General features: G+C 49.3%; 1 protein-coding gene across 2 annotated transcripts in view; it reads right to left on the reverse strand.

Annotated features, from left to right (window-relative positions):
• Window positions 1–8472, reverse strand: part of atl1 (atlastin GTPase 1) — a 105043-nt gene extending 96571 nt beyond the window's left edge. The window contains exons 1-2 of one of the 2 annotated variants that reach the window (XM_072489785.1): window positions 8277–8472; window positions 6918–7093 (exon numbers count right to left, since the gene is read on the reverse strand). In XM_072489785.1, the coding sequence (XP_072345886.1) occupies window positions 6918–6963 (46 nt within the window). In that variant the 5' untranslated portion in view covers window positions 6964–7093; window positions 8277–8472. The remainder of the gene's footprint in view (window positions 1–6917; window positions 7094–8276) is intronic. The other variant, XM_072489784.1, reaches the window with a different exon arrangement.
• Window positions 8473–22523: the final 14051 nt, after the last annotated feature.

Consider the following 22523-nt stretch of genomic DNA (forward strand, 5'->3'; position numbering starts at 1 on the left):
ACCCTGGCAGTGCCAACCCACAGCCATGTCCCTTACCACCCAGGGGCTATCTTGCCTCCGCACCCCCAGCGTGGTCATCACAACTGGTTTTCATTTTCGAAACCCAGAAGTGTTTTAAGGCGGCGTGATGTTACACCGACTGGGTGGGAAGATACATCGTGGGCGGCGTTAGGGCATCAAGGCTGGTAAGTAGATGTTAATATATTGAAATCAGGTTCACGCTCATAACGACACTGGCAGGGGGTGGGGAAGATCTCAAACTGAGATCTCGCTGGCGCAAATCCAGTTTTTGGCCGCTCGTGAAATTCCGCGACCATTATGGTACTTGCGCCCACCATCAACGGGGTCGCCAATATCGCGGTCACAGACTGCGGGATTTAAAAAAAATAAAAATTTAGATTGCTCAATTAATTTTTCCAATTAAGGGGCAATTTAGCATGGCCAATCCACCTAGCCTCCACATCTTTGGGTTGTGGGGGTGAAACCCACATAAACACGGGGAGAATATGCAAACTCCACATGGACAGTGACCCAGAGCCGGGATCGAACCTGGGACGTCACTGCCGTGAGGCGGCAGTGCTAACCACTGCACCAGCGTGCTGCCCTAGACTCCGGGATTTTAAGGCTTACTTTTCCAGTCCTTTATGCCACTTATCAAAGTCTATAATATATTCTTCCATGTACTGATGATCTGTTTTCTCAAATCTATCAAAGATTGAGCATGCTTCATAAGCTTCCAACAAATCATTCTTTTTGGAAAACATTTCCATAAACTGTAACAGAAGAGCTAATCCCTCTTCGGTGCCCAAGTCATCCACATCCAATTCTGAAAGTATTTTACTTCTAATCTTACTTTCTACTGGTAATGACAAAGCTAAAGCCATACTGTGCTTCTTTTGGGGTAACAAAGTACCTTGTGTCAACATTTCAACTTCATTTTTCCATTGCTGTTAGGGTTTTGCCTCCAAAAAATATCAGTGGACAGTCAAAGCCTGAGATTTTGCAACATCCTTCTCCACTCTGTAACTGAGCTTGTCATCAGCAGCATGCTTCTTCGTTTTTCCTCAGAGAGGCTAGAGGCAAAATAACTTCTTCTTTCAGCAACCAATCACCAAAGCTTGTATTTCATCCTCTGCCAACATGTTAATTCCAATAATTGTATGTTGAGGAGGGAAGAGTCTAAAGCTAGCCTTAAAATTGGTTTATTTCCAAGGCAGCTAAGAAAAGTCACAGACTCTCCCAGTTCCTTCCAGAGATTAATGCGTGAACTGATTTATATACTCTTACAGCAATTCCTTCCTAATCCTTCCCCAATTGGGGACAGCTGAGTTCATGCATTTCATTGCACCACAAATTCAACATTAATATCTGCTTCTTTACTCAGTGAGTTTTATGGACTATTCAACATCTTGCACCCATGACTGCTTGTGAGTTCTGTTCACAAAGTTGATCCTGAGTGGTTTAGGGGGGTTAAAGTGGTCAGAGATTCAACATTATATAGGTAAGCCGCTGTCTGCCTCAGAAGCACCGAGCCAAGGCTTTCTGAAAACAGACGCAGGCCCCCCGCGCGATTCCTACCTCTAACAGGAAATTCTGGCCCTAACTTCCTACTATAAAAGAATAAAGTAATGTAGATGGCTCAAAATCTGAAACAAAAACAGGAAATGGTAGAAACAGAGTGGGTGCAATTTAATGCCCCACATTCTAGCAGTGGGTTTGGAGGTGGGCAGCTATTTAATCTGGCAGGAGATTGTTGGGTGGGGAGACACCACTGCCTTCCTACCCCCTCCCAATTAACCTCCTGGTTGGGAAGGCTTGTGGATGCTGATTGAGGCCCTGAAGTGGCCAATTAACACACATTTAAGCCTCAGCTTGTTTTTGCTGATTGAATACCAATAGTCACCACGAGAGAAGCTCAAAATTCAAACACAAGCCAGGGGAAGTCCCTCATTTAAAACCGCATTGCCTAATCGAGACATGTCATCAAGAATATGCTGCTGAGAGGCAACCCTCCCCCCCGCTCTTTCTTCTAAACCTCTTCCTCCCATAGCCAAAGACCCATTCCTTACGACCCTGATTGTGCCCTCACTCGCCTGTGGCCTGGGTCACTTGATAATTCAAAGGCTCGAGTGGATGCATTACTGACAGCTGAAACTGCTTCTGGTGGAGTGCTGACTTTTATTGGCTGACAGTTCTTGGGGTATGGCATCTTTGCCATCAGACAAAGGACTAACCTCATTAACACTACACCCTGTATGCGTCATCCGATGCCGCTGCTTATGTAGTTACATTGTATACCTTGTGTTGCCCTATTATGTATTTTCTTTTATTCCCTTTTCTTCCCATGTACTTAATGATCTGTTGAGCTGCTCGTAGAAAAATACTTTTCACTGTACCTCGGTACACGTGACAATAAACAAACCCATCCATCCAGGGTCCTAGGTCCCTGGGAAGGCCTAACATCGGCCAGTTAAGAGCCTGACATGGTCTTAATTCCAGTGGGTTTCTCCAGCGGAGTCACCACAGGCTTCCTGACGATTCTCTGATTAGCAGGCAAAACCCCGTTGCCAACATTAAATTCCGACCAGTGAGTCAGTCAGAAACTGTGCAGAGAACAGAGGAGTTAACATTTAAAGTGCAGGGGCGGCACAGTGGTTAGCACTTCTGCCTCACGGCGCTGAGGACCGGGGTTCAATCCCAGCCCTGGTTCACTGTCCCTCTCTCTGGAATTTGCATTCTTCCCATGTCTACGTGGGTCTCATCCCCACAACCCAAAGGTAGGTTATAGGGTAGGTGGATTGGCCACTCTAAATTGCTCCTTAATTGGAAAGAATTGGGTACTCTAAATTTTTTTAAAAAACATTTCAATGGCAAACCCTTTCCCAAAACAGGAAGGTCCACATCCAAATGTTAACTTGTCTGTCCTGACCTGCACTTTAGTGAACTATAATATCAATGTAATTACTTTCCATTTTACTGCTTAGTAGAGAAATATATGCTGTTTCTTTATAGAATTCCTGATTTAACCTGCACTTGAAAAGGAACAGAAGATTTTATGATTGGTTTGTCTTAAGAAATATCTGTATTTATTCTAGCATGTTACCACATTGTTGAAATGTCTCAAGGTACTTCAAACAATTAATTACTTTTTAAGCCCAGTGATTATTACATTGACATGTACTATTCTGCACCAGCAGTACCACAAACTTAATGTGTGTGTTTTTTGGCCTGGTTAAATGGAAAAACTTCTGCTCTTGAATTCTTTAAGACCCACCTGAATAGATGGAAAGGGCCTCATACTCACATCTCATCTGAAAGGTAGAACTTCACACAATATTACATTCCCTCAGGACTGCACTGGAGTGTTAACCCAGACGATATGATTGATGTTCTGGTTCAAATGCAATCCTTCTTACCCAGAAAGTGGAACGTTACCACTGAACTAAAGTGATGTGACACTGATTTACCGACATGTTCATCTTCACTTTCTCCCTGCTATGTATTCTTCAGACTACTTCTATTTCTTACCATAGAACCGTATTAAGTTCCAAATCAAATGAATCAGCCTCCAAACATTTACCAGTCTTGGGCAAACCAAAGAGACAATTGAAATGCAAAGTCTGGTCAGGGGAGCAGATTCATCGGAACTCTGAAATCATCCTCCTACTGATGTCCACTGAAAAATGACTGGATCCACTTAAGGAAGGAACTAAGGGGTAGAGTCATCATGTTGCCTTTGTTGAAGGCAATGTTGCCGTTTGGAAATACCAGCTTTCATTCTCATCCCTTACTTTAGCTGATCTCAGTGGACCATTCCCTATTTAACAAAGAATAAAGAACAAAGAACAATACAGCACAGGAACAGGCCCTTCGGCCCTCCAAGCCTGCGTCCATCACGTGTCTTATGTAGACTAACTGCCTGTATCCTTCTATACCCCGTCTGTTCATGTGACTATCCGGATAAGTCTTAAAGGTCGCTAACGTATCTGCCTCAACTACCTCACTTGGCAGTGCATTCCAGGCCACCACCACCCTCTGTGTAAAAAACTGCTCCCGCACATCGCCACTGAACCTATCCCCCCTCACCTTGAACTTGTGCCCCCTTGTAATTGTCATTTCCGCCCTGGGAAAAAACCTTTGACTGTTCACCCTATCTATACTCCTAATAATTTTATAAACTTCTATCAGGTCGTCCCTCAGCCTCCTAGGGAGAACAATCCCAGTTTATTCAATCTCTCCTCATAGCTAATACCCTTCATACCAGGCAACATCCTGGTAAACCTTTTTTGAGTACTTGTGTTCTAATCCCCGGCCACAACTCTCAGCAATTCTCTGCTTCTGATCCGTTTACCTCTTTGGAACATGTCGCATTTCTCATAACTTTCACATCTCCAGAGAAACCCCTTTGTCACTGACCTTGCCAATGCTTATTTTGATGGGTCGGTTTCATTATTCCTCTTGGCACGTCCATGTGCTACCCACTGGTTCAGCATGGTGACACAATGGTTAGCACTGTTGCCTCACAACGCCAGAGGCCCGGGTTCAATTCCGGCCTTGGATGGCTGTCTGTGTGGAGTTTGCACGTTCGCCCGGTGTCTGCATGGGTTTCCTCCGGGTGCTCCGGTTTCCTCCCACAGTCCCAAAGTTATGCAGGTGAGGTAGATTGGCCATGCTAAAATTGCCTTTTAGTGTCCAAAAATGTGCAGGTTTGGTGGATTGGCCATGATCAGTGTGCGGGGTTGCGGTGGGGGAGTGGGCCTTGGTAGGGTGCTCTTTCAGAGGGTCGGTGCTGATTCGATAGACCAAATTGCCTCCTTCATCACTGTAGGGACTCTATGATTCTATTACTGATGCTTCACAATTTCTACTTATTACCTCATTTGCCCACAGCTCTCTTCCATCTACTATGCTACCTGGTTCAGCTCTGAAAGTATATTTCACAGCCTTCATAACAATTCCACTAGCTCTACAGAGTTTAAAATTTTAACCACCCTTCTGTTTCCTTCCTTTCTCCAAAATTGGCTTCTTGCTCTTCAATCTATGAGTTTACCATAGATTCTAATAAAAGAAAGACAGCACTAATAATAGACTACTACAACAATAATTTGCATTTATACAGCATCTTTAATGGAATAAAACATTTCAAGGACTATCAAACAAAATTAGACACAGAGTCACATTAAGAGATGGCCTGGTAAAACGGGTAGGGTTTTAAGAAACATGTTAAAGGAAGAGAGAGAAGCAGAGAGAGGAAATTCCAGAATTTAGGGCCTTGGTGGCTAAAGGCCCAGCTGTCACTGGGGAATGATTAAAATCATGGATGCTTAAAAGATCAGAATGGGAGGAGTTGTAGATAACTTGAACGGTTGTTATGCTGGAGGAGATTACAGAGGTAGAGGGGAATAGGGCATGAGAAGATCTGAAAACAAGGAGGATCAGAATTTGAAATTGAGATGTTGCTCAATCAGTAGCCAATATAGGTCAGTGAGCATGGGGGTGATGGGTGAACAAGATATGCTGCGAGGTAGGCAGCAGATTTTTGGATGACCTCAAGTTTACAGAGGGTGGAACATGCGAGGACAGCTGTGAGTGCACTAGAATAAGATTAGAGGTAACAAATTGTGATCATGGCTTCAGCACCAGGTGAGCTGAGGAAGGGCCAGGGTCATGAGATGGAAATGGGTATTATTAGTGATGGCGTAGATATGTGGCTGGAAGCTCAGCTTGAGGTGAAATATGACACTGAAGTTGTGATCAGTCTGGCTCAGTCTCAGAAAGTTGCCAGGGTGAGAAATAGGATTTGTGGCTGGGGAATGGGGTTTGTAGCAAGAACCAAAAGCAATGGCTGAGATTTCATAGAATCCTTACAGTGCAGAAGGAGGTCTATACCGACACTCTGTAAGAGCACCCTACCTAGGCCCACTTCCCTGCCCTATCCTGTAACCCCACATTTTATTTTGAAAATTAAACAGCAAATTCCACCTACCCCACACATCTTTGGTCTGTGGGAGGAAACCGGAGCACCCGGAGGAAACCCACACAGACACGGGGAGAAAGTGCAAACTCCGCACAGACAGCCACCCAAGGCCTGAATTAAAACCGGGTCCCTGACGCTTTGAGGCAGCAGTGCTAACCACTGTGCCAACGTGCAGCCCCACCATGGCGGCAGCCACCGTGGGTGTCCATTGACTTTTGCTGAGACTGGAAGATCCCTGTGGTGGGTGGGGCTAAAAAATCCTGACCAATGGCTTCAGTCTTACCAATACATAGTCAAAGCAAAGGTCTGTTCCCCAATCCAGGATGTCAGCCAAGCAGCCTGACAATTTAGTGGTGTTAAAGACAGGTGGTTGTGAGATAGAGCTGGATGTCATCAGTGTCATGTGAAAACAGATGCTATGTTTTGAGTTGATGTGACAGAGGAGCAGCATGTAAATGAGAAAGGGAGGGGCAAGGATAGATCCTTGAAGAACACCAGAGGTAATGGTGTAGGAGAGGAATGAGAAGCCATTGCTGATGATTCTTTGGCCATGATTTAGATAGATAAGAACGGCATCAGGCAAATGAAGTCCAACCCATTTGGATGACGGTGGAGAGGAGTGGAGGAGGGTATGGCCCAACATGTCTCAGTATGAGGATGAAGAGGGATGGTTCACCTTTGGCACAGTCACATAGGATGTCACTTATGACTTTGATAAGAGCTATTTTGTATTATAGCTCAGTTGGCTGGACAGCTGGTTTGTGATGCAGAGCGACGCCAACAGCGCAGGTTCAATTCCTGTACCGGCTGAGGTTCTTCAACCTTGCCCCTCGCCTGAGGTGTTGTGATCCTCAGATTAAATCACCACCAGTCAAGCTCTCTCCCTGAAAGGGAGACTGTGGCCCTCACTATGGTGACTTTACATTCCTGTGATACATACCTGATTGGAAGGGCTCCAACTCCTCAATTCTGGGAAAGGTAGGCATGAATTTGGTCGGCAAGAACACAGTTCAGAACTTTGGAGTGGAAAGGAAAGTTGGCAAGGGCAGTGGGTCATGGCTTTATCTTTTCAGAAGCGGGCTCATGACAGTAGATTTCTAGGTGAGGGGATGCTACCTGCGGAGAGAGACTAATATCAATATGAAACAATACAAGCTAAATTGGAAGCCAGAAAGATGAACTGGGTGGTCAGCAGTTGGGGGTGGGTGGGGGGGGATCTGGGTTCCAGTGGTGGTGAAGTGGAGAGAAGTACCACTAAACATGAGATATGAGATCATGTCACCTACACCACGTCAACAGCAGGTGCTCTGATCATTTTGACAACTGTTTTATACATCTACTGGAAACGTGTTTCCCATGCTGGATAGGTATGTGGATTTGACACCAGATTAAGCAGGCAACATTTGGCATTAAGTAGGCAACATTGTCCAGTGAACTGCTCTGGACCCCAATCATTACAGTTGTGCATTCCCAATCATGAAATGAAAACGCGAGAAATAAAATTACTTCAACGCGTTGCCTGTCCGGGTGTGGGAAAACAAACGTCATTGTGGGCGGTGGTGTGGTTTACATGTCTGGAAGTGTTTGTTCCCCAAGAGCTAGGTAATGATGAAGATGAAGAATGAGATGCATAGCCTCTGCTTTTTGAGTACTGTATATGGGGATTGGGGGAAGAGGAGAGAGAGCACAAGGGCAACGGAGAGATGATTCTCCTTCTCGCCAACCCCTTTAAAAACTGAGGCACTTCACCCCTTCTCCAAGGGCGGATCACTGCAGAATTAAGGACGTCTGCAGCAGCAAATTCCTTCGCAGCCATGCATCCGAGCTCCAAATCCTGGCTGGTGCACAGTGCGCGCATTCTTCCTTTATGTGTGTGTGTATTTATTTATTCAACTAACAAGTTGAAGGCCTATCAGAATAAGCACAAGCCGCGCGTTGAGTCCGCCGGCTGCCACACACACACACACACACAAAATAAAAATAATGCACAAGACCCAATGCAAGGCTGGCTGGGGAATGCTCAAAAGAGCGACGGCTTAGTTAATGTTTAGTGCTGCCTTTTTAGGCACCAAGCTCGTCCTTCAAAGCCGCCCTGTTCAACCAACACTTGGGAGGCTAATAAATACCCCCCCCCCCCCCCCCCCCCTCCTCCTCAACCCACAACAGCAATGATCATGCCTCCTGCACTGATTCCTTCCTTCCCCTGGCCGCCGCCTCCTTCTCCCCCGAAGAAGGCGCCAATGTTCCGCGCGGGCTTCAACATTCGGGCGGCCGCACCGGCCAGAGATGTCCGACTTACCCCAGCTGTTTCTTTCTTTCCGATTCCTCGCCGTGTTTTTCTGTGCCATTTTTTTTTGTGTGTGTGTGTGTGTCGGCGTCTGCACCGTGGAGCCGTGTCCGGAGGAGGATCCCTTTGGAAAGGGCGTCTCTCTCTCTCTCTGAGAGGATGACGAGCTGTGAGGATGGAGCCTTTCGCAGCTCAGGATTAAACAATGTACTGGAAACACCAGGGGGTTGCAGTGTGCACACATTCAGAGTTCAAGCGGGGGGATAGAGTGTCGTCTGCGTTAATCGTAATAACATATTGGGGGGGGGGGGGGGTCTGAATTATATATTTATAAACGTACCTACTACAGGGTGGGGTCCGACTGTTATTTCTCAGAGGGATAAAATTAATGCATTTTCAGGGGTGGGGGGGGGGGGGGACAAGACCTGCTGTAGGGTTTTCATTTATTTGAACCGTAAATCACAACCAAACAAATAATGGCAAAATGCGAAATTAAAACTCTTGATGGTAAAATAAATGCTGCCGCTAGGTACAGCGTGAAGCGTAGGAATATTTTAAGTACCACGCAACGTGATGATTTTATTCACTGATTGTTATTATTTTTCTGGTCCCTCAAAATTCTGAAGAACGTTGCCAGGCGCCGAGCCTGCGGTAGCTTGGAAATGTGAATTCCGCCTTGTGGCAGGTTAGAGGAGAAATGGGGACTTATTCATAGTCAGTCGAGGCCCCACGAGGGATGTGACAGCTGATGTGCGTTGAGCTGTTTGGGGTTATCGATCACCATATCGTCTTGGTGCTGATGGGTCCTCGGCTGCAATGCCAGCACTTGGTGGAGAACTGAACTGGGCCCAGTGGACATGTGTCATAGTAGGTAAAAGGTAAAGTCACCACAGTCCCAGGTGACCATGGGCTGCTTTCCCCTTCGAGGGGGGAGAGCTGACTGGTAGTGATTTAACTTGAGGCAGGGCATCCATGAATAACCTCCGCCGGTACGGGAATTGAACCCGCACTGCTGGCCTCGTTCTGCATCACGAACCAGCTGTCTAGCAAACTGCCCCCGGCACAGTAGGTACATGCCAGTTGTCTGGTATCTGCACAAAGTTTACTTGCTTCGATTTTAAATATACATAAACTGCACCTTTGAATCTCATCGAACAATAATATTCAGGAGCACCCAACCAACCAAGGTAAAAATGCTGACGTCTATTATGAATAAAGGAGCATTAGAGGTCAGTATCTTACAGGGTTTCAAAAGTACACAACTTTGACAGAAGTTGACAAGCTTGATTGATAACGTTGGTCAATCAGCTCATTCCTAATCCCAACACTGGCAGCACCACACCTTCATTTACAATCTTATCAGTGAATGGAGAGATGTGACCTTTATCACCAAATCACAATTTCTTCCTAGTCTTCTGGCACCTCCTCCTCCTTTGAGCATCCGATCATGTACTACACTTCTCAGCTTTCCTTTAAAATGTTAATTTATTACCAGTCTCAAGCCCTGCCCGATTTTTCTTCAAGAAATCTTTCCTGCCTAAGCCTTTGCGCTCATCCTCAGTCATTTCAATCTTCACCCCATCTCAGCTCATCTCTCCTGATTTGTGGCCGGGTTTGGCACACACCAGATCACTCAAGATCCCAAGAACATATGGTTCTCTCAAACGTACTGTTACAGAGTGTCATTTTGAGTACAGAGTGTTCTTATAAGCCTTTCTCCAATGTAATTGTTTCTCTGGCGTCTGTTGAAGGTTCTGAGCATGTGCAGACTTTGGCAGCTTTTTCAGGTTACAAGAGGGTGACCTGTAAGCAAGACCTGTTTTTACTGGAGTTCCTGTTTATATTTCACAGTTATTACTGTTACAACTGTTCTGCTGAGTTACTATTATTGTTAAACTTAATTATTTATTCCCTCTTTCAAACAGCAATGCATTTGACTACCTTTTTTGTGGTCTCAGGTTCCCACATATACCCTTTCAAAATGCCAGCCTCGACTATGTCAGCAAACCTGTCCTCCTGATTAGAAAGCCATCTCTAACTATAATTGTGATGAACGGTTACTGTAACACTGTACCCTTGTCATCATGTAAGGTGATGTCCCCTTTAAGACCGGGCATGGAACCCTGGGGAACTCCGCCTCCGGCTCCGCCCATCTGTGAGCCGTATATAAGGGGCCGCCTTGTGGGCAGTTCAGCAGTTAGCACATGTCTTGGCTCTAGCCTAGTTCTTAGTTTATTAAAGCCTTCTTTACTGTTTACACTTTAAGTGTCGTTATTGAGGGTACCACAATTTAATAAACTAAACTACATCAGGATGGCGCAGGCCAAAAACCAGAGAAGCTCAACCTGGAAGCACGGACACCGGAGGCAAAGGAAATTTTTAAATACTGGCTCCGATGCTTCGAGGCTTACCTGGACTCCTCAGAGACTCCCATCCTGGGGCCACGCAAGCTGCGCCTACTCCACGCCCGGGTGAGTCACAGAATCTCCGCCACGCTCGAAAAGGTGACGACTTATGAAGAGGCGGTCGAGCTACTCCGCAAGCGGTTCGTCAAGCCTATCAATGAGGTACACGCCAGGCATCTGCTCTCTACCTGCCGGCAGTGCTCGGGGGAATCGTGCTACTTCTGCGGTCAGGGCCAGCACCCACGCCCACGCTGCCCAGCCCGCTCCGCGATCTGCAGCGACTGCGGGAAGAAAGGACATTTTGCGAAGGTCTGCCTGGCCAGACCCAGGGGCCAGAAGAACAAAGAACAGCCGGCCCGAAAATCAGGCTCTCAGGCCCGTAGACCTCGCAATGAGGCTGCGCACCAACCCGACACGCCCCCTTCTGATGCGTCATCAGCCTCGTGCAAATCATGGGAGCGGCCACCTTGTCGGCGGCCATCTTCTCGACCCGACACGCGCAGCCGGCGGCGGCCATTTTACGAGTCCGACTCGGACTACCCATGAGTGGGTGCGATCACCCTCGACCAAACTCGGCCAAAACACCTGCAGAACTCTATGATGCAGGTCCAGGTCAACGGGCACGACACTGCATACCTCTTCGACTCCGGGAGAACGGAGAGCTTTATCCATCCTGAAACGGTGAGGCGCTGCTCCCTGCGCACCCATCCCGCGTCCCAAACCATACCCTCGCATCCGGGTCCCACTCGGTACAAATCAAGGGGTACTGTATCGCGGATCCCTCGATCCAGGGCGCCAAGTACACCCGTTTCAAATTTTATATCCCCCACCTCTGTGCCCCACGGCTGTTCGGACTGGATTTCCAGTGCAGCCACCGAAGCCTGACACTGAAGTTCGGTGGACCCTTGCCCCCCTCACGGTATGCTGCCTTGCGACACTGAAAGTTGCACCCCCCCTCGCTATTCGCGAACCTCACTCCCGACTGTAAGCCCGTCGCCACCAGGAGCCGGCAGTACAGTGCCCAAGATATGACTTATCAAGTCAGAGGTCCAGCGTTTACTGGGAGAGGGGGTCATCGAGGCTAGCAACAGCCCTTGGAGAGCACAAGTGGTGGTAGTCCGGTCCGGGGATAAGAAACGGATGATCGTGGATTATAGCCAGACCATAAACCGATTCACGCAGTTTGATGTGTACCCCCTTCCTCGCATCGCGGAAATGGTAAATCGCCCAATACCGAGTATTTTCCACGGTCAACCTCAAATCCGCCTACCACCAGCTCCCCATCCGACCAAAAGACCGCCCCTATACTGCCTTCGAAGCAGCCGGCCGGCTCTTCCACTTCCTCAGGGTCCCCTTCGGCGTCACAAATGGGGTCTCCGCTCCGGTTGCGGCGATGACCAGCTAAGCCGCACGTTTCGGCGGCTCCAGCTCCAACGGACCTTCGGGCTCTTTTAAGAGCCCCAACGGGAAATTTTTGGGCGACGAAACCCGGTGTGGGGTGAGTGAATAGGGAGTCCCCCCCCCCCAACGAAAGAGGAAAATATCGGCGGCGGCGGCTGCAGCGCGAGGAATCTTCGACGAAAGGGACAGAAAGGGAGAAGACACAAGATGGCGGCGGAGAAAGCCCAGGCGACATGGGGGCCCGAGCAAGACGAATTCCTGAGACGGTGTGTGGAGCTACTAAAGAGGGAGGTGCTGACCCTGATGCTACAGGCAATTGAGGGGCTCAAGGAGGCACAAAGGACCCAGGAGACAGAGCTCCGCGTGGTGGAGCAGAAGGTGACGGATAATGAGGATGAGATCCTGGGCCTGGCGGTCAAAACACAGACGCACGAGGCACTCCATAAAAAGTGCATTGAAAGGATTGAGGCCCTAGAAAACAGAGCGCGAAGGAAGAACCTTCGGATACTGGGTCTCCCTGAGGGAGTGGAAGGAGCGGACTGTGGAGCTTATGTAAGTACGATGCTAAGCTCATTGATGGGAGCTGAGGCCCCTACGGGCCCCTTGGAGGTGGAGTGGGCACATCGGATCCCGGCGAGAAGACCAAAAGCGGGAGAACCACCCAGGGCGACAATCGTGCGATTTCACCGCCTTAATGATAGAGAAGAGGTCCTGAGATGGGCTAAAAAGGTGCGGAGTAGCAGATGGGAGAATGCAGTGGTACGGGTGTACCAGGATTGGAGTGCGGAGGTGGCGAGAAGGAGGGCGAGTTTTAACCGAGCCAAGGAGGTGTTACACAAAAAGAAGGTGAAGTTCGGGATGCTGCAGCCGGCACGACTATGGGTTACGTACCAGGAGAGACACCATTATTTCGATACGGCGGAAAAAGCATGGACCTTTATTAAAGAGGAGAAATTGGATCGGAACTGAGGGACTGATACTGTAGGGAATGTTATTGTTATTGTTATGGTTGATGTAAATAGAGAAGTAAATTGGGATGGGGGGAGACACTAGGAAATGTGGGCGCCGGTGAGGGGGGAAAGAAGGGAGAAAGAAAGAAGCGGAGAATGAGGAATGGGAGGGGGAGAGGAAAGGGAGCTGCGCCACAAGAGGCGGGTCAGATAAAGGGATGTTCCCGCGCCAGAAAGATTATGGCGGGAAGACAGGCGCAAGGCGGATGGGAGTTCCCCACACGGGGGGGTCAAGGAGTGAGCAGGAGTAGCCGGGGTCAGTTGAAGTCAGCTGACTTGCAGAAGTAATATGGGGGGAGCAATCACGCTAGAAAGGGATCTAGCGGGGGGGGGGGGGGGGGGACAACTGGGTTGCTGCTGCGGAAATCAAAAAGGAAATGGTTAAAGAGTGGGTGGACGGGGATGGAATGCGACGCCTGGGGAGCGGGTGGGAGCGCGGAGGCGGGATATGGGACTGGCCTAGAGAAGGTGATGGCTAGTCGACACGGGAGGGGGGCAGGTAGCCCCCTAGTGAGGCTGATCACGTGGAACGTGAGAGGCCTGAATGGACCGATTAAAAGGGCCCGAGTGCTCGCGCACTTGAAAGGACTAAGGGCAGACGTGGCTATGCTTCAAGAGACGCACCTGAAGGTGGCGGACCAAGTTAGGTTAAGGAAAGGATGGGTGGGACAGGTGTTCCACTCAGGACTAGATGCAAAGAATAGAGGGGTGGCCATATTGGTGGGGAAACGGGTAGCATTTGAAGCAAAGAACATCGTAGCAGATAGCGGAGGTAGATATGTAATGGTGAGTGGCAGGCTGGAGGGAATGGAGGTCGTGTTGGTTAATGTATATGCCCCGAATGGGACGATGCGGGATTTATGAGACGGATGTTGGGTCGTATACCGGACCTAGAGGTAAGAAACTTGATCTTGGGAGGGGACTTCAATACCGTGCTGGACCCAGGGTTAGATAGATCCAGATCAAAGACCGGAAGAAGGCCAGCAGCGGCCAAGGTGCTCAAGGGGTTTATGGACCAAATGGGTGGAGTGGATCCATGGCGATTTCTTAGACCGAGGGCCAGGGAGTTCTCCTTCTTCTCCCATGTCCATAAAGTGTACTCCTGGATAGATTTTTTTGTTCTGGGAAGGTCGTTGATCTCAAGGGTGGAAGAAGCTGAGTATTCAGCCATAGCGGTTTCGGACCATGCCCCACACTGGGTGGACCTGGAACTAGGAGAGGAAAGGGAGCAGAGAGCACTCTGGCGATTAGATGTGGGATTGATGGCGGACGAGGGAGTGTGTGGAAGAGTGCGGGGGTGTATTGAGAGGTACCTGGAGGCCAATGACGATGGGGAGGTCCGTGTGGGAGTGGTATGGGAAGCACTAAAAGCGGTGGTCAGAGGAGAGCTGATCTCCATTGGGGCCCACAAAGGGAAAACAGAGGCCAAGGAAAGGGAAAGATTACTGGGGGAGATTTTAAGGGTGGACAGGGAATTTGCAGAGACCCCGGAGGAGGGACTGTACAGGGAGAGGAGGCGACTCCAGACGGAGTTTGACCTCTTGACCACCAGAAAGGCGGAGGTGCTGTGGAGGAAGGCGCAGGGGAGGAGGTATGAATATGGGGAAAAGGCTAGTCGCCTGCTGGCTCATCAGTTGCGAAAGAGGACAGCGGCGAGGGAGATAGGGGGAATTAGAGACGAAAAGGGAGCCACGGTGCGAAGAGCAGGGAAGATAAACAAGGTGTTCAAGACCTTTTATGAGGGACTGTATAGGTCCCAACCCCCAGAGGGAGAGGAGGGGATGCGGCAGTTCCTGGATCAATTGAGGTTCCCGAGGGTGGAGGACCAGGAGGTGGAAGGCCTGGGGGCACCGATTGGAGTGGACGAGGTTATTAAGGGGCTGGGGAACATGCAAGCAGGGAAGGCTCTGGGACCAGACAGGTTCCCGGTGGAATTTTATAGAAAATACGTGGACTTGTTGGCCCCGTTGTTGGTGAGGTCGTTCAATGAGGCCAGGGAAGGAGGGACTTTACCCCCGACAATGTCGGAGGCGACGATATCGCTAATTCTGAAGAGGGATAAAGATCCGTTGCAGTGCGGGTCCTATAGACCTATTTCATTATTGAATGTGGACGCCAAATTGCTGGCAAAGGTACTGGCATCGAGGATAGAGGACTGTGTCCCGGTGGTGGTGCACGAAGACCAGACAGGGTTCGTAAAGGGGAGACAACTGAATGTCAACGTGCGACGACTATTAGGGGTGATAATGATGCCCCCAGTGGAGGGGGAGGCAGAGATAGTGGCGGCAATGGATGCAGAGAAGGCATTTGATAGGGTGGAGTGGGAGTACTTATGGGAGGTGTTAAGGAGGTTTGGGTTCGGGAACGGGTTTATTAGCTGGGTCAAACTTCTTTATGGGGCCCCAACGGCAAGTGTAGTCACTGGTCGGCAAAGATCGGAGTATTTCCGACTATATAGGGGAACAAGACAGGGATGCCCACTATCTCCACTGTTGTTCGGGTTGGCAATTGAACCTCTGGCCATGGCGTTGAGAGACTCCAGGAGAGGGGTGATTAGAGGGGGAGAAGAACACCGAGTCTCACTATACGCGGATGACCTACTGTTGTATGTGTCGGACCCAGCGGGGGGGTGATAGAGGTCATGCAGATATTGAGGGAGTTCGGAGATTTCTCGGGATATAGGCTTAACATGGGGAAGAGTGAACTATTCGTGATACACCCAGGGGACCAGAGTAGAGAGATAGAAGGCCTGCCTCTAAGGAAAGTGGAAAGAAACTTCCAATACCTGGGGATTCAGATCGCTAGGAGCTGGGGAACCTTACACAGACTTAATCTGACACGATTGGTAGAACAAATGGAGGAGGACTTCAAGAGGTGGGACATGCAGCCTCTGTCGTTGGCGGGCAGAGTGCAGGCAATTAAGATGATGGTCCTCCCGAGGTTCTTATTTGTATTTCAATGTCTCCCTATACTAATCACCAAGACCTTTTTTTAAAAAATAGACAGGAGCATCACGAGCTTCGTGTCGGCAGGGAAAGTCCCGAGGGTAAGGAGGGGGTTCCTACAACGTAGCAGGGACAGAGGAGGATTGGCGCTACCGAATTTGGGCGACTACTATTGGGCCGCCAATGTGGCGATGATTCGTAAATGGATGATGGAGGGAGAGGGAGCGGCGTGGAAAAGACTGGAGAGAAAGTCCTGTAAAGGGACGAGCTTAGAGGCGCTGGTGACGGCGCCGCTACCGTTCTCACCAAAAAAGTTTACCACAAACCCGGTGGTGGCGGCAACATTGAATATTTGGGGACAATGGAGGCGACAGAGAGGTGTGCGGGGAGCCCTGGTGGGGTCCCCAATCAGGAACAACCATAGGTTTGCCCCAGGAAGAATGGATGGAGGATTTCAGAGCTGGCACCAGTTGGGAATTAGGAGGGTGGGAGATTTATTTATAGATGGGACGTTTGCGAGCTTGGGAGCATTGGAGGAAAAGTATAAGTTGCCCTGGGGAAACTTCCTTAGATATATGCAGGTGAGGGCGTTCACAAGACAACAGGTGAGGGAATTTCCGCTGCTCCCGGCACAGGGGATTCAGGACAGAGTGCTTTCGGGGGGTGGGTCGGAGAGGGCAAGGTGACAGAGATATACCGAGAGATGAGGGAGGAGGGGGAGGAGTTGGTGGGCGAATTAAAAGGAGAGTGGGAAGAAGAGCTAGGGGAGGAGATAGAGGAGGGTATGTGGGCTGATGCCCTAAGCAGGGTAAATTCCTCTTCCTCGTGCGCCGGGCTTAGCCTGATTCAATTCAAGGTGCTACATAGAGCACACATAACGGGAGAAAGACTGAGCAGGTTCTTCGGATTGGAGGACAAGTGTGGGAGGTGCGGCGGAAGCCCGGCAAACCACGCACATATGTTTGGTCGTGCCCGGCACTGGAGGGGTATTGGAAGGGAGTGACGGGAGTGATTTCCAAGGTGGTGAAGGCCTGGGTCAAACCAGGCTGGGGGGCTAGCTTTATTTGGAGTTGCGGATGAGCCGGGAGTGCAGGAGGCGAAAGAGGCCGACATTGTGGCCTTTGCGTCCCTAGTAGCCCGGCGTAGGATTCTACTCATGTGGAAGGAGGCGAAACCCCCCGGACTGGAGGCCTGGGTAAACGATATGGCGGGGTTCATAAAACTGGAGCAGATAAAGTTTGTGCTGAGAGGATCGGCTCACGGGTTCACCAGGCGGTGGCAACCATTCCTCGACTACCTAGGGGAACGTTAGAGGGAAGACAGATGACCAGCAGCAGCAGCCCAGGGGGGAAGGGCGGGGTGGAAGCTTTAGTTTATGTTAAACGATTAGATTACCATGTTGATTAGCCATTTGTTTATTGTTAAATTTTCTTTACTGTTATGTTTGATTTGTAAAGGGAAAAAATTGTGATCGAAAAAATTTTCAATAAAATATATTTTTTTTAAAAAACAAATGGGGTCTCCGTCTTTCAAAGGGTGATGGATCAAATGGTGGACCAGTACGGTTTGCGGACTACATACCCGTACTTGGACAATGTCACCATCTGCGGCCATGACCAGCAGGACCATGACGCTAACCTCGAAAAGTTCCCCCAGACCGCCCGAGCCCTTAACTTGACCTATAATGAGGAAAAATGCGTTTTCCACACAACCCGGCTAGCCATTCTCGGCTATGTCGTGGAAGACGGGGTCCTAGGTCACGACCCCGACCGCATGCGCCCCTTAAGGAACTACCCGTCCCCCGCAGCCTCAAGGCCCTCAAACGGTGCTTGGGGCTGTTCTCCTACTACGCCCAGTGGGTCCCTAAGTATGCGGCCAAAGCCCGCCCACTCATAAAGACCACCACTTTTCCCCTCTCGGATGTGGCTCAATTGGCCTTCAACCGCATCAAGGCCGATATCGTCAAGGCCGCTATGCGCACGGTGGTCGAAACTATCCCCTTCCAGGTAGAGAGCGATGCATCAGACATCGCCCCGGCTGCTACCTTCAGTCAGGCAGGCAGACCAGTAGCGTTCTTCTCCCGGACCCTCACCGCCTCCGAGGTTCAACACTCTGCAGCCGAGAAGGAGGCACAAGCCATTGTGGAGGCTGTGCCGCGCTTGAGGCACTACCTAGCCGGTAGGAGGTTCACCCTCGTCACCGACCAACGGTCAGTCGCCTATATGTTCAATAACACGCAACGGGGCAAAATAAAAAATGATGAAATTTTGAGGTGGAGGATCGAACTCTCCACCTACAGGTACGATATCAAGTATCGTCCAGGGGAGCTCAACGAGCCCCCAGATGCCCTGTCCCGTGGCACATGCGCCAACGCGCAGGACGACCGCCTGCAAGCCATCCAAAATTACCTCTGCCACCCGGGGGTTACCCGGCTCGTCCATTTTATCAAGTCCCACAACCTACCTTACTCAAACAAGGAGGTCAAGGCCATGATCAGGGCCTGCCAGATCTGTGCGGAGTGAAAACCGCACTTCTACCAGCCAGACAATGTTCGGCTTGTGAAGGCCTCGGGGCCCTTTGAGCGACTGAGCGTGGACTTCAAGGGGCTCCTCCCGTCCACCAATCGTAATGCCTATTTCTTCACCGTTATCGATGAGTTCTCCCGTTTCCCATTCGCCATTCCCTGCCCCGACATGACCTCAGCCACCGTGATTAAGGCACTGCACAGCACCTTCACTCTGTTCGGTTTCCCCACTTATATCCACAGCGACCGGGGTACATCGTTCATGAGCGATGAACTGCGCCAGTATCTGCTCAGCAAAGGCATCGCCTCGAGCAGAACGACCAGTTACAACCTGCGGGGAAACGGGCAAGTGGAGAGGGAGAACGCAACAGTGTGGAAGGCTGTCCTTCTGGCCCTACGGTCGAGAAATCTCCCAACTACCCGCTGGCAGGAGGTCCTGCCCGATGCCCTACACTCCATTAGGTCGCTCCTCTGCACGGCCACGAATGAGACCCCGCACAACCGATTGTTAGTCTTCCCCAGGAAGTCTACCTCCGGGGTCTCGCTTCCACCTTGGCTGATGGCTCCGGGACCTGTTCTTCTCCGGAGGCACGCGAGGAGCCATAAAACGGACTCCTTGGCTGAAAAGGTCCGATTACTACACGCCAACCCCTGTTACGCCTACGTTGAGTACCCCGACGACAGGCAAGATACGGTGTCCCTTCGGGATCTGGCACCCGCTGTATCCCCCACTACAGACGCCCCTTACCACGCCGCTCCCCTACACGACCCAGCACCCCCTACAACACACCCCCTCCCGACCCCACCCCCCGTTGGTGAGCACTACCGCGCGCCCCCCCTAGCAACCCCCTTTACACACCCCGCCAGCACCGGCACCGCTACCCCCGGCCCCGCCTATTCTCCCTGCGCCCTGTTCCCCTGCCCTGACCCGGACCGAGCTCCGACCGCTGTGCTCCCGGACGTACCCTGAACCAGGATGTCCATGTCCGCCACACTACCGGCCGCCGCACCACCGGGCGAACTGAGGCGGTCGATGAGGATGATCCGGCCACCGAGACGGATGGACCTATGATGGCACTTCATCCCCGCCGGACTCTTTTTTAAACAGGGGGTGAATGTGATGAACGGTTACTGTAACACTGTACCCTTGTCATCATGTAAGGTGATGTCCCCTTTAAGACCGGGCTTGGAACCCTGGGGAACTCCGCCTCCGGCTCCGCCCATCTGTGAGCCATATATAAGGGGCCACCTTGTGGGCAGTGCAGCAGTTAGCACACGTCTCGGCTCTAGCCTAGTTCTTAGTTTATTAAAGCCTTCTTTACTGTTTACACTCTAAGCGTCGTTATTGAGGGTACCACAATAATATTCACAGGAGTCCCATTAAGCCTTAAATTTGGTTTATTCGGTTAAAGAAAAGCAAGGCCGCAACGTGGCTGGCAGTACATCCAGTCCCAGTCGGGAGCATCTGAAGAAGCCGCTTCCGATCCATTTTTATCTGTCCAAATCATCGGGCCCTGCTATTAGGCCTCTGCCTCTCAGCCGGGGAGTTCGCATACCACGAACCCCATGGGGAAATCAATTGGGTCATCCCCGTGGGTCTCGTAGGGGTTATTACATCCCCCCCTCCCACACCCCAAAGCCTGCGCAAGTTCCTCTATTCATAGAGGGTGGAGGAGGTCTCCTTCGTCACTTCACCCACAGTTGCATTTCCAGCGGTTGCATAGCCGGGTCAGGGGTTATGTAACTCTGGACGGGAAATTAATGAGTTGCCAATTTAGAAGCATGGTGGGAAATGCTTGACTATAGTTAACACTGCTTTTTAGTGAAAATGCTGAAATATTCTGGTCTTGGCCTTATTATGAAAACACATTGTCCTCCGAAAGATAACAAAATGTGTACTCGAATTGTTTTTAGCCAAGGGCAAGAACATCCGTACTACGTACTTCAGCTTATGTACTTTCCAATGTCCATTTAATCACCTGCTCGTATTCCAAGCATTGTCTGGTATCTTTAAATCTGTGTATATGTATGTTTCTGGAACATACCTCTTCATTCACCTGAGGAAGGAGCAGCGCTCCGAAAGCTAGTGACATTGAAACAAACCTGTTGGACTTTAACCTGGTGTTGTAAGACTTCTTACTGTGCTCACCCCAGTCCAACACCAGCATCTCCACATCATATTTAATATAAACAAGGCTGTTTATTTCAAACTGTGATTTCAGATTATAAAACATGCTGTCTTCAATCGAATCTCAGAGTGCAGTGCACTAGCTTTTGCAGCTGGAACGCTCTTTCTCCGCAAATATATTTGTGTAAATAAATTTCCTTAAATCGAACCTCGAGGAATTGTCTTTATTATGATTTCCACGACAAATTGGCGTAGTTGTTGCAGTTTCCCTAATTTAACAGGAAGTGAACCCCAAAATGAATCTCTAAACAGGACTCTCTCAGCTGAAAGGGAGAGAGCCATAGCGCAACCCCAGCTTAAAGGGGGGTCTGCGGCTCGGCAGCCTTAATCACTGGCCAGTGACTCATGCTCGGAGAGTTATCTTAATTAATAAATTAATGATAGCTGCATGGGAAGAAAAAGGTGCCTTAGAGACAACATTTTTTTTTAAAGACTTTGAGGTTAGTGAAAGGATAAACACTGGTATGCACTCCCTGTAGTATTTGTAAATTATTTCTGCGGTCGTTGTTATTGTTATATATATGTTTGAAAGTATTTTGCAGAAGGAACGATGAGCATTAAACTCGACACCCCCTCACAGGTTGTCCCGAAGCCTCGGTAAAGACATCCGGAGCGAGCAAGAAGGTGAACTCCTTAAAGAGGACAGATAAGGGAGTCAAAATGAGTAAGAAAATGAAAAGAAACAATCGTAAAGCAACGGAATGAGGTAGGAAAACCTATATGTCCCGCATAGGAATCTAATGAAGCTGACCCCCTCTCGAAACAAAAAACAGGGGAGTAAAAGTAAATAGAAGATTAAGGTAAAAGCGTAACAGATGGGTTCCTGTAGAAAAAGGAATTCAGATTTGTGTGTGAGATAAGGCTAACGGTTAACTGTGATGTTTGTGAGCTGTGAGAATCTGTGTTTTGTTTAACCAATTAATTTTAGTCAAAGCATGAAGTGCTAAGTGGGTTGTATTTATTATCGTCTGTCATTGTGAGTCAGAGTCAGAGATTATAACTTAAGTGATTTTTGTTGAGATTTGTTGAACAAAAACATTGGAAATTACAATCAGTTTAAAAGAAAGAAAGTGCCTTTACGAATAAAAGTTATTGACCATGAATAAGTTTTTAGATTACGTGAAAAAACGTAAATGGCATCATGCTAAGTTCTCCGCCCCTTAGATTCTGCTGGAAACATTAACCATTTCAGCAGACAGTTGACCTTTTCTGAATTGACAAAGAAAAATATACATCTCTAAGAATAGCTAATGCCCATAAAATCAATCATTGGAAATTGACTTAAATGTGTGCTATTTATAGCCCCCTCCCAGGGGATGTTTTGCTGCTTCTAAAATACTCTTATGGTGCATCTTGGTAAGCTTTGAAGGATGGGATTGCAGTCCCACCCGGCATAAATGGGGCTGGGTTCCCAATAATGATAATCATTTGAATGAAGGAAATGAGCCCCTCGAACACTGGTTAGCAAATAGAGGGAAAGAGGCTATCATGCAAGGGGCCAAGAAGCATTTAACCTCCAGGAAGGATGTACCGCAACTAGCGACACCTGACCCTATGTAGCCACCTGGGTTGGCCACTTCCCGACTTAAAATGGAGATCCGCAAAGAATGCAGGGAAATTCAGTCAAGCCAGGAAAAACTAGCAGGTGCAAAGTTTCCTGTGTATTAGACTTTGCAGAAACCCAGACTGCACTGAAACTCACAGCCATCTGCATATTAATGAGCGATCCCCGGGAACAATTGAAACATTTAAGGTGAATAAGGCCAAGCCAGACTCCTCGGCGCCA

Source organism: Scyliorhinus torazame, chromosome 2, assembly GCF_047496885.1.
Source record: "Scyliorhinus torazame isolate Kashiwa2021f chromosome 2, sScyTor2.1, whole genome shotgun sequence".
NCBI classification, from domain to species: domain Eukaryota; kingdom Metazoa; phylum Chordata; class Chondrichthyes; order Carcharhiniformes; family Scyliorhinidae; genus Scyliorhinus; species Scyliorhinus torazame.